The sequence below is a fragment of the Colobus angolensis genome, unplaced genomic scaffold (assembly GCF_000951035.1).
Source record: "Colobus angolensis palliatus isolate OR3802 unplaced genomic scaffold, Cang.pa_1.0 Scaffold82, whole genome shotgun sequence".
NCBI classification, from domain to species: Eukaryota; Metazoa; Chordata; class Mammalia; order Primates; family Cercopithecidae; genus Colobus; species Colobus angolensis.
The window spans coordinates 4,640,017-4,651,946 of NW_012122043.1; the positions used below are offsets into that span (position 1 = coordinate 4,640,017).

The window sequence follows — 11,930 nt, forward strand, 5'->3', positions numbered from 1 at the left end:
AAAAAAAAAAAAAAAAAAAGAAATTGGTTAAACGCACAGATTAACAATGATGAAAGACGGGGAAGAAGGAGGTTCATTATTGGAAAAGTTATCTTCTGTTTCATCGTGGATTTCTGGTATTTTCAGCAGCTCCTCTGCAGAACCAGTTTTGGTGCTGAGAACTAGAGCCTTTATTCTGTGCTTGTTTTCTCTGTAGCCTTGCTGAGCCTCCACACTGCTCGGTTTGAGCAGAGCACACTGCGAGGTGTGTTTCAACCTTGCGGTGCTCACGGCACCTGCACGTGATGCGTGCCCACATGCCAGGGCCCTGCCACTCGTCAGGGCTCATGAGGCGCCTGTGGAAAGGCCTCTCACAGGTACAGGCAGATCTCCTTTTAGTGACAAATTTAACCAATAGGGCAGTCAACAAAAGACAAGCACAAATGAAACAATAAGAAACTCAAAAACCTCTTAACTACCTCTACCTCCACGCTGTTTACATCAGGGGTCCCCAAGCCCCGGCCGTGGCCCAGTAGGGGTGCCTGGCCTGTGAGGAGCCGGATTGCATGGCAGGAGGTAAGTGGTGGGTAAGACAGCATTTCCTACCTGAGCTCCGCCTCCTGCCAGGTCAGTGGCAGCTTAGATTCTCATAGAGCTCCCATAGTTCTCTACTGTGAACTGTGCCTGCGAGGGATCTAGTCTGTGTGCTCCTTATGAGAATGAGAATGAGGCGGAACAGCTTCATCCATCCCCAAACCCACCCCCAGCCTCCTCCCCTCCGACCCCCACATCTGCGGAAAAATTGTCTTCTATGAAACCGGTCTCTGGTGGCAAAAAGGTTGGGGACCTCTGGTTTACACGATTCTTTGCCTCCCAAATGTGTCACCCGCTGAAATGTATTCTCATAGTAAGAACCATCATAGCAATGCCGCTTGGGGCTTCAGTATTCTCGACCTGAAACGACCTTGACACAGGCTTTCCATAGCACTGCCTCTCTGCACCCGGACATTTTCAACATGGTACTCTACGCTCATGTGGCCCCTTCCCATCAGAAGGCATTTGGGGATGTAACAAGCCCACCCCCTAATCACATAGCAGGCTGAGAAGACACAGCAGAGTGGGCCCATTACACATCCCCCCCCCCCATTGGCTCATTCTGGGCAAACGGCCTCAGGTACAGAATGAACAATGTGACCTCAGCTGCAGCCAACTGGCCACCAGCGGCCCCCCAGGCACGGTCAGCAGAACCCAGGTGCTTACAAAAGTCCCTTCCTAAGAGCACTGAGAGGTGACCCGTGTGCATCCTTTCTTAAGAGTTCTGCGAGGTGACCTGGGTGCGTCCCTTCTTTGCAATGTGAAATGATGAAAAGAACATGAAATAAGGAAAGATGGGTGTCAGAAGTGGGTGAGCCACAGACAGGAAACGCGTGGGAGTTTCTGTGAAACCCACTTCAGATAAGCCTGGACTGGAGCAGGGCAGACCACTCAACAGTTCCCTGGAAGACAGTGCCTGCCTGGGACCCCAGGCCCCACTAGCTCCCTCCCTCTGCTCCTTGGAAAACATGGTTCTCCCTCCCCTTTTCATTTCTCTGCATTTGCCTATACGCAGGCAATGAGAAGTTACAAGTTGCCATTTGAATTAAGGGCTGACAATAGCCAGGGCGGCCCTGGAGACAGGGCAGGATGCACCTGGGAAGGATCCACCTGGAAGGGGGCTCTACTAATGAGAATGATGTTCTGCCCTTGGCACAACCTGAATGCCAAGGCTGAAGCAGGGAGACTTGCCCTAGTTAAAACCGTGAGAAAATATTTGAGTTTACTTAGAGAGAATGGGAAGGAGAGGGTGAGGGACTTCAGAATGTGGAAATGGGGGATCTGAGACTCAAGAGAGGAGGGGGTGAGACATGGCCTGTGAGACCGCATTTTCCTGCCAGTGCAGAGTGGACAGGGTGGCAGCCCTGGGTCAGTTACGTAGAGGGGACAGGGTGGCAGCCCTGGGGTCAGCTGCATGCTGGTGGGCAGCCTCTGCTCAGGCTTTGAGAAGTTGGTCAGTGCAGGCCATGGCCACCAGGCTGGTACTGGCTGTACCAGGGCCAGCAGGATGGGCCCTCCCCAAAGGCCAGCAGTGAAACCTGTGCTATGATGAAATCCAGGGGTGATCAGTGGTCCAGGGTGAGGGAGAGTGGGGGATCCCACGGCTCTGACCCCAGCGCCTCCCCACCAAATGGACGGCCCCTGCTCCATGTGCTGCTCTTGTGAACTGTTCTGCTTCACCTAACGGTTTGTCGTGGACCCTATTCAGCCTGGGGACCCGAAGTCCCCCTTCTGCTGCTCCTTTTGTCTCCTTTCTTGGCACTTTATCTCCTCAACATGCTCAAGCTGAAGTCCCCGGGGCTGGTCCCTATCCAAATTCCCTTCCAGCTTTAAATGCTGTGGTCAGCTGAACAATGCTGCCCCGCCCCGCCCCAAGGCATTCATGTTCTAGTCCCAAGAACCTGTGAAAACGTCACCTCACATAGCAAAAGAGACTTTACTGATGGAATGATATTAAGGATCCTGAGATGGGAAGAGGGTCCTGGATGATGCAGGCAGTCTCTAAATGTAACCGTATTTCTCCTCATAGGGGAAAGAGGAAGGCAAGAAAGTCAGAGAGAGAGAGAGATGTGAGCATGGAGGCACAAGTGAGACAGGGTGAGGGTGAGAGAGAGGCAGTGGGAGAGGGAGACATTGTTAGATGTTGTGCTGATGGCCTTGGAGGTGGAGGAGGGGCCAGCAGCCAAGGAATCCAGGAAACTTCTAGAACCTGGAAAAGGCCCAGAGATGGGTCCTACCTCAAGCCTCCAGCTGGAATGTAGCTCTGAGGACACCTTGATTTTAGGACTTCTGACCTGCAGAACTGCAGGAGAACTGTGTGTTTTAAACCACGACATCTGTACCGTACAAGCCACATAGGCAGCAGTCCCAGAAATGAACACAAATACCATTCATCTGTTTCACCGTATGAAGCTTCACCTTTATGAAGCTCTCATAACAGCATCTCCTCTGAGCTCTGGACTAGTGAATGTGTCCAACACCCGCTCAATGTACCTGTGTGATGTCACTTCAACATGCCTGAAACATTTTCCCCAAACCTCTCCATCTGTGGCCTCCCCAGCAGAGCTGACCTCCATTCTGTCCTCGAAGTTGCTCTGGCCACAACCTTGAAGTTGCCCTTGACCCCTCTCACCCTGGAGACCCTCTATCTGATCTCCGAACAAGCTTGCTGGCTCTGCCTGCAAAGTGCATCTGGTCACTTCACAGAGCCCACTGCTGTGAAACAGAAACCAGGACTTGCCGTTGCTCTGCTCGAAGGTCTGTGGTGACTCAGGGGAAGGATAAGGCCCTGTGAAGCTCTACAGGATTCCTGTGACCGGCACCGATCCCATGCCCCAACCGCCTCTCTTCCTGGCCCCCTCATTCACCCCACTCCAGCCTTGCCAGCCTATGCTCTCCCTGGGGCACACCAGGCTCCCTCCTGCCATCTTCAGTGGGGCCCTCTGCCCTCCACTCTCTGGCCTCTGCCCTCCACCATCTGCCCTCTGCCCTCCACCCTCTGCCCTCTGCCCTCTGCTCTCTGCCCTCCGCCCTCCGCTGGGAGCATCCTCTCAGCTTTTGCTTAACTACTTTCCTCATATTGCTTCCTTCTCATAGGGTGACCCAATCCACTAAAGACATCAAGAAAGGATAAGGGGGCCCAGATGATAGAGAGGGGAGGAAGATACACAGTGGAGGGGGGAGTGAACAAGGATGAGTGGGTTTTAGCCCAGTCACTGGGTAGAGTGGTACAAAACCGTGCTGGGGTCTCCCATGGTGAGGTCGGGATGCTGCCTGGCACTGCTGAAAAGAAAGGTAGAAGGGCAGCTTCCATCCTAAAGACTTGATTCCAACATCGGGGTGTTTCAGAATGGCACGGAGACTCCCCCCATGTATCACTTTTTGCTCTACTCTTCAAAGATGTGGCCTAAGTATCACCTGGCTTAGGAGATATCACCCTGGAAGCTGGATCAAGTTGAAATAAAACTATTCAGAGAACAAGTGAATGTAGTTTGGCAAGTCAGATCCCCTCACTGAGAAAACCAAGGCCAGAAAGAAGAGCTGTGTCCCAGACCCAGCTTCCTATCCATCACTCTTCACCCTGCACGTGGCCATCTACCCACCCACACAGCACCCAGAGTATGGCCCTCGGGGGAGATCAGGGACCCCGGGCTCTGTGGGCTCAGCACGGCACACTCACTCTAGTCGTTCCTCTTCTTTCCTTCGGAGGTCAAAATCTCGTTGAACAACTTCCAAGATGTGCTGGGCCTCTTCATCAGTGAGCTTGGAAAGATCCAGTTTCTTCCCCATTTCTGCTTCTTGTCAGGGTCACACCTGGAATTTCACAGGATCACAAGTCATCAGTCCCAGAAGCCTACCGATGCCAACCAAGTCACAAAGTAAGAGACAACACAGAACGCCGCTGACTTCTCAGGACATCTGTCTGGACTCGGGTTAAATGGTTTTCTAATGCTTGTCTGGAAACTTGTGTAGATTAATGAATTTAAGCGAATCTATACAAAATTCCCACATTTGAATTTTAAAAAGGGTCTACTTCCTACTCTCCCAAACACACTCAGCCACAGGTCCCTCATTCTCTTTCCACTGTGGGATAAACGTCAGTGATCTCCCCATCCAGGGGCATGGCTCCTTTCCCTGGCCTAGGGTTGAACTTTGCAACAGAAAACCCTGGGAGAAATGCTCCATTCCTGAGGCTTCTCGCCTTAAGTTTCTTGGGAATGGGAACAGCACAGAAAAGAGGAAACTTCACAGCAAATTCAGTCAGCTCAGAATTTTCTATCATCTCCCAGACCGCCTAGAGCGATGCTGCCGGCTCTATGTGGGCAGGAATGCCTGGATGACTGACCCACTGGGTGGAAAAGTTGGAAGACTTCACAGCACTTGGAAAGTTTCATCATCCTCCGGGTGTTGGGGGCTGTTCAGGTTTGCCATGTGTGTGGTGGGGGGTGGCTCCAGCAGGAGGTCATATGAGCCTGATGCCTGAGAGGATGATGTGCTTGTGCTGGGAATAGCCACATAATTTCCTCGGAGAGGCCAAAGCAATGCAACTTGGGAGAACAAAACATGTGGGCAGGATGAGCAGTGGATGCTGAACTTTATTTACTCGAGAGGTCAGCTATGGGGCTGCCCAGCAGGGATTCTCAAGCCTGGTGTGTATTAGGATTACCTAACACAAGTGGTGGCCAGGCCTCACCCTCAGCAAATCTAATTAAATTTTTTAAAAATGTTACTTTATTATTATTTTTTTTCTTTTAGAGACAGGTCCTCACTATGCAGCCCAGGCTGGTCTTGAACTCCTGGGCTCAAGTAATCCTTCTGTCTTGGCCTCCCAAAGAACTGGGATTCCATGTAGGAGTCACGGTGCCTGTCTGAGAATCTGGTGTGACTCAGCTGCTTAGCAAAGCAGCAGCCTCACTCAATGCACTGTGTGATGCAGTGTTTATAGGTAACCTGATGACCAAGAAGTCAAACCTCAGATGATCTTATGCCCTTTTTGAAGTTCATCAGACCTGATCCCAATCAATGTCCAAAGGACAGGGGAGGGAAAATCCAAATGCCAAAAGCCAAGATAAGCAGAACCTTAGAATCTTGCTTGCTACTCAAAATGTTGTTCATGGACTGGCAGCATCCCCTGGGAACTTGTTAGAAGTGCAGACTCTCAGGCCCACACCCCAGACCTACTCATTCAGGATCTGCCTTTGAACAAGATCCCCAGGCGGCTCGAGTGCATTAATTGGCTCATGCTGCTGTCCTCAGACCCCTCTGAGTAGCAAAGCTCTAAGGGAGACTCATTAACTTGGGTGGTGGGCAAGTCACAGAGGACTTTAACCTGTACATCCTGTCGGGTGGGTGATGGGTGTGAGGCAGGGGAGTGATGCAGTGGTGGTGGCTGAGGAGAGAATGACAGATCTTGTTGGCTTTTCATATGGCAATATCATACAGGCCTCACAGCTCATGTTGATGTGGACATTACTGCTGGGTATAAAATTGGAGGCACAATTGTACCAGGGAGAACCTCACCACCAATGCATACACACTGGGACACTGCAAAATTGTTCATGCTCCCCACAGAGGACTTCCCCTGACCATCCTGTGGTTTTTACTCCTTCACCTGTCCCCATCCCTTTAACATTTCTTTATACCCCTTAACAGTTGGTGATATCTCATTAGTTATTGTTAAGTTCCATGAGAATAGCAACTCTATCTGTTCCCAGCACATGGCAGTTGCTTTTCTGTGCTTGAAGGTCCCTGATGTGCAGCAGGCTGTGCCAGGGAAGCCCTCAGCCCTTAGATGCTGCAGCTATAGACAGACTAGCTCTGCTCTGGGCACTGAGGCTTTGGGGAATATTTTGTTTGGATGACTGGGAGTTCTGTTGTGAGTAACTGAAAGTTTAAAAACCACCTCATGATTTCAACAAGTTTTCCTTGAGGACTTGAACCTATTTTCTCAGGAACATCAAAGAAAGTGTCCAATTTGTGTGCTTTCAGGGGGAAGTCTCAAAACCACCAAAAAGACTCAATTTTGCTTCTGAATTCTGGGAAGCATCTCCCATTAGTGCTGCTGACCATTTGAAAGTGTTTATCATAAAAATACTAACAAAACTCCCCCTGTGCTGGAGACGTACTTCGATTTCGTTGTACAAGAGGTTAATTATGAAAAGTTACATTTTCTGGGCAGATACCATTTAAAATAAAAATGTCTACAGAGCTCTCATGGAAGTCAGCCAAAAGAGTCCCTGGCTTATGCCATAAAAATGGGGAAGGATAATTTGTTGATTTTTTTTTTTTTTACACCCACACCTCAACATTTCCACTCTCAAATGTAAAGAGGAGTGTTTGCAATATAGGAAGAGATTGCCCCAATGCCCTGGGAGCATTCAAACTCTGTTCCTTTACAGTCAGATTTAGGTTCTGGTCAAGAAACCCTTACCACAGAACTCATTTTTGATGCTCCCACAGAGCACACACTTTCTGGTTTCTAAAGAATTGGAACAAAACGTTATTATTTGATGCATGACTGGAGTTCATTCACTTTTACTTTTCATGAGTTCTGAAAAAAAGGGATCATAAGAAGAGCATTCACCGATGTTCTATTTTCAGAATGGGTGGACAGTGTGACCATCAGCTGAGGCATTATCATTCCCTCTCTTCTAACGTAGAAGTCAAAATTCCAGGCCTCAGTTTGAGAAACTTAAATCATGATATGTGAGGAAGAAAAGCAAGACAAAAGGAAAAACCTGCTTTTCTTATCTTGCAACCTTCTTAGAGCAGTCAGTGACCAGTAAGTGAATGCATAAAAAGATCACAGTACATCACAACCAATGTCCTAGAGGCTGCCTGGATACCTGTCCCTCCCTCTTTCTATCCCCTTTCAAATCTTGGTTTTGTTTCTTGTTTTTTGAGATGAGGTCCCAGTCTGTTGCCCAGGCTGGAGTGTGGTAGTACAATCATGGCTCACTGTAGCCTCGACCTCCATGGGCTCAGGGAGGTGAGGGCAGAGAACATGTTAGACCCATGAGGAGTGCAGGACTGCTCTGTGCCTGCCCTAGCTGGGTGAGGTGGGGGTGGGGGCTCCCAGAGTGCGTGTGTTGGGCGAGGGCAGACGCCACCCTGCTCTATCTGTTCCTTGTTCCATTTCTGTGTAGATAACGCCTGCTCACGAGGTTCCTGAACAAAACACTTCCCCTTAGTGCCTGTTCCACTGCTCAGATTCAATCATATTTTAGCCATTGGAGACAGCCAGACTTCCCCAGTGGTTTAATAGCCATAGTGGGTCAGAGGGAGGGGACACAGGGATTAACAGACAGGGAGGAGAGAGTGGAGCTGGTTTTATAAGATGGATATCCCAGGCCCAGACCGCTGAATTCCAGTGGTGTGTCACCTTTATCCATTAAAGAGTTGAATTCATTTTTTGGCCAAATTGAAGGGAAATCAGGGTGGGGGCTCCTCCTGGATGAAGAATTGGCTTAACTAGCTCTTGGGTTGGCTGCTCGGAGAGCCTTGGAACAATGGTAATTGTGGGTGATCACTTGCCTGAGCAAACAAACTGGCAAGCTAACGACAGCAGGAATGCTCTCTCTGACTCAGCCAAGGCGTGTCGTGTGTGTTATTCTTGCTGATAAAGGGGAGGTGGGAGAGATGACAACTGTGGTGCCCTCTGCCTTAATCCTCTGTGGCTATTTCCCGAATGCTGCTGTCCAGGTTGGCCTGTGTGGTTATTTCTGTAGGCGGGGCCCATCAGTAGGCACTGACCCCCAGCTCTCATCAGTGGCTAAATGAGCACATTTCCACCCAGAAGGGCCACTCCCTTCCCTACAGGTGAACCAGGCACATCTGCGCTGCAGCCACAAGGGTCTGGAATGGCTCCAGCAGCAAAAGCACTGGGAGGGTGTTCTGCCCCTCAGCCACCTGCCTACCAAGCTGCCATCTCCTCTGCTCTCCCGGTTCTCTGGGGAGTTGGTGGTAAACCTCACTGATAAATGGACATGAGTTCTGCATTTGCACCTAAAGCCTCAGTGCTAGTCTCTGCAGCAAGGATGGGTCCCAGGTGAGGCTGCAGAAGGAGGATGGGTCCCAGGTGAGGCTGCAGAAGGAGGATGGGTCCCAGGTGAGGCTGCAGAAGGAGGATGGGGCTGAGAGGTGGCAGCTGGGTTCCCATCCCAGTTCAGACACAGCCAGCTCGGCCGCCTGGGACAGATGCCCCTTCTCTCAGGGTCTTAGTTTCCCCATCTGTACCATGGACATTGGCTGAGCTCCAGGACCTCTCTGGCCCTCTCCAGCCCTGGATGATGCCAGGATGTTGAAATTAGGAGGGGGAGTGATGGTGTCGGGATAGTGGGGAGGAGTAGGGGCAAGGGCTGTTCCTCCAGAGGTTGCTTCTGAAAAGAACAAGATGGTTGGCCCTAGAAGAAGGCTGCACCAACCACTGAGACTGGGGCTCACTTGAGCCGTTGTTACACTGCGGTTGAAAGGCACCAAATTCACTTTTCACATTAGCCCACAGGCTCTGGGACACTTCCACCACCTTCAGCCCCTCACTGGGCACACATTCAGCTGGTTTTAATTTTCTCCAGTCACTCATGCTGTATTCAGCAAGACCCACTGACTCCCCATGTGTGTGCCTGACACCGCCCCATGTTCTCTAAATGTGTCCTCAGTCAATCTTCTGAGGCACCTGCTGCTGTTCTCTGAGCCTGAGTGAGGGCCAGGAGCACAGTGACCCATGCCTGGTACTTAGATACTGAAGAGCACGGCCCTGGGCGGGGAGGGGGCTGGGCCCAGGAAGGCTGAGACCTTGCTGAGGTCAGCTGAATCCCACCAGTGAGCAGGTGGAGGGATGGGTTTCTAAGGACAGATGCAGGCCAGCTGAATCCGAGGCATCATGTCAGCAGCGTGGTAGGCTAGTCCAAGACCCTTTTCCTGAGACTTCACAGCCCCCAGCAATGCTGGCCTTTGCACCTGTGGGGAGCCTCGCTCTCTCCCACTGTCATTTCACTCCCTCAGAAAGAAATATGTGAACAAGATACCAGTCACACCATCTAAAAACAGGTAAAGGCCCCAACTCAAGCTCCGTGTGGAAGAGAGGTGAAGTTTTCAGTGCCAGTTAACGTCAGTGGGACGCGGTGTTAAAGCCTGTGGAATTTTCGGGAATTTACAAGTGAGATTCCGTTCCTGTAGGGACCTGGGGCCAGGGCGGGGACCAAGCCCACAGGTGCTCACAGCTCACAGACCCTTTCCACATCTCTACTTCCCGCATCTCCCTGGCGGGCCCAGGGAGTCTGTCTGCAAACAAAAGGTGATTCCAATAAAACAGACTTTTAGATACCCAAAGGAAGCCAGGTGCCTCCTCCCATGCCAAGATCATCCGGCCTCTTACTCACCCCAAGACCAGCTCCTGGGCCGGGAGGAAGCCTTTCCCCTGGGGCCAGCCTGCTTGGCATCAGCAGCCTTGGCCCAGTCTGCATGGCAGACTCGCAATGGAGGCGATGGAGTTTCTGATTAAAACCAACCGTTTTGCCCAAAATGGGGATACCCCACCACCCCACTTCCACCCGTGCCCGCACCCAGACCAGTCTGCTCAAAGAATCCAGGTGAAGCCTGGGGACTAAGGCTGGGTGGCTGGGAACGCGCTGTCCTCACCAGCCTGGACCAAGGCAGGGAGGCTGGCGGCTGGGGACGGTTTCATACCAGTGGGTCTGCACGCGACACCGCGCACTCCCCAAAGCCTAAGCCCTCAGTCCTGGGTGCCACCCTAGCTCCGCTGTTCCCTCTTCTCGGTGCACTCACCGGACCCTCTCCGGAGGACGCTCAGTCCTTGGTCCAGCACCTGGGAGAGAAAGGAGGGCGACGAAGCAGGGCGTCGTCAGGTCAGGGCGCCGGGGCAAGGCTGGATAATGGGGGCAAGCAGAGCGGCTGGCTCGCGCCTGGATCTCGGGGCAGGCGGGCAGCTGGCCAGGTCCCGGCGCCTCCTGCCCGAATCACGTGGGCTGCGCCCCGCTCCGCCCAGCTCCGGGAGCGCGGACACTTCTGGATGCCCTGCCAGGCCGAGGGCGGGACGTTCACCTGGGGCGCCCGCGCAGGGGGGAGAGCCCCGGATACTCGCCCCCAGGTCAGTTTGGGGAGAAAGACGGCGGCGGGGTGGGGAAGGTTCAGCACACAGCTGCGATTCCCGTGAGTTGCGGCGACTTTGCGTGGGTGACATTGCGCCGCGGTCCTGCCTTGGGCACGGTGGACCCGCTTGCTGAGCGCGCTCTAGAACGCGCGGCACATCGTCGAAATTTCTAACTCTGCCAGGAGAACGCTGTTTACTTCGGCTTTACAGATGGGGAAACTGAGGCTCAGAAATGTGCCCTACCAAAGCCACCGACCAGTAAGTGGCAACGCCAAATAATACGTGGGACTTTAAGCCCAGGGCTTTCTGCTGCAGAGCGCGTGCCCTCACCCCTTCGATTCTGCCAGGCATCGGGACCAGGAGGGTCCCGCAGCCGCCGGCAACCCCGCTGCGGGGAGAAGACCGTGCCCTTGCCCGCCAAGAAAAAGTCAAGATCCGTGGGCAAATGGGGTAGATGTGGAAGCCAGGACGCGCGGCGCGGCGGTTCCAGGACCGAGGACGCGCTGCGGGGGACGCCTGGGAGCTCCGCGCCGCTGCGCTCTCCTCCTGGACTCTAGGGCCGGCCTTTGGGTGCTCAGTGGGGCCCGCGAACTCAGAGGGTCCCAAGGCCAGCCGCCGTCTCCAGTCCGCCACGCCTGCCTGTCCTTCCGAATTCCAAGGAACATTAGGGAATTGCCCTCCTCCCTCATCCTCCAGGACTGCGCGCTTCAGAACTTTCTCTCCCTCCTCCTCCCACTCCCTTGTCATTTAAAAACTTACATTCTCTTCTTCAGGAACTGCTTTTGCAATTCAGTTTTCGTATCTGCAAAATGATAAGAATAAAGTCATCAGGTGAACAGATACTACTATCTTCATTTAACAGAAGAGGAAACGAAACCTGACAGGATTGTTGTGATATCATATTAGATTATTTGTAAACAGCTTTCAAAAGGCTGCAAAAGAATAAAAAAGAATGTTGTTGCCTGCTGAGCCCTGGGGAACACTGTAGGTGAATCAGAGTATTTCGGGTCCCTGGGCTGCCTTGGGACAGGTGCTGTCACCAAACACCATTGATTGTTGAGTGTGAACCCTGGAATGGGGTGAAGCTTACACTGAAGCCAGCGTTTCCACATCCCATAAGATCTGGTGTTTATGTTTTTCATTTCCTTACCTCCTTGCCATATACCTTACTGTTGCTTGTAAGATTAATAAATCCCTTAAGATGTGGGGACTTAATTTCCTTAAGGGCAGAAGTTTTTTTTTTTTT

At 52.0% G+C, this 11,930-nt stretch overlaps 1 protein-coding gene across 4 annotated transcripts in view; it reads right to left on the minus strand.

The window, feature by feature from the left end:
- MLPH (melanophilin) overlaps nucleotides 1-11,342 on the minus strand; it is a 74,037-nt gene extending 62,695 nt beyond the window's left edge. For 3 of the 4 annotated variants that reach the window (XM_011929609.1, XM_011929608.1, XM_011929607.1), the window contains exons 1-2: nucleotides 10,360-10,605; nucleotides 4,253-4,386 (exon numbers count right to left, since the gene is read on the minus strand). In XM_011929609.1, coding sequence (XP_011784999.1) covers nucleotides 4,253-4,362 — 110 coding nt within the window. In that variant the 5' untranslated portion in view covers nucleotides 4,363-4,386; nucleotides 10,360-10,605. Of the gene's footprint in view, nucleotides 1-4,252; nucleotides 4,387-10,359; nucleotides 10,606-11,014 lie in introns of those variants that run through there. The other variant, XM_011929610.1, reaches the window with a different exon arrangement.
- Nucleotides 11,343-11,930: the final 588 nt, after the last annotated feature.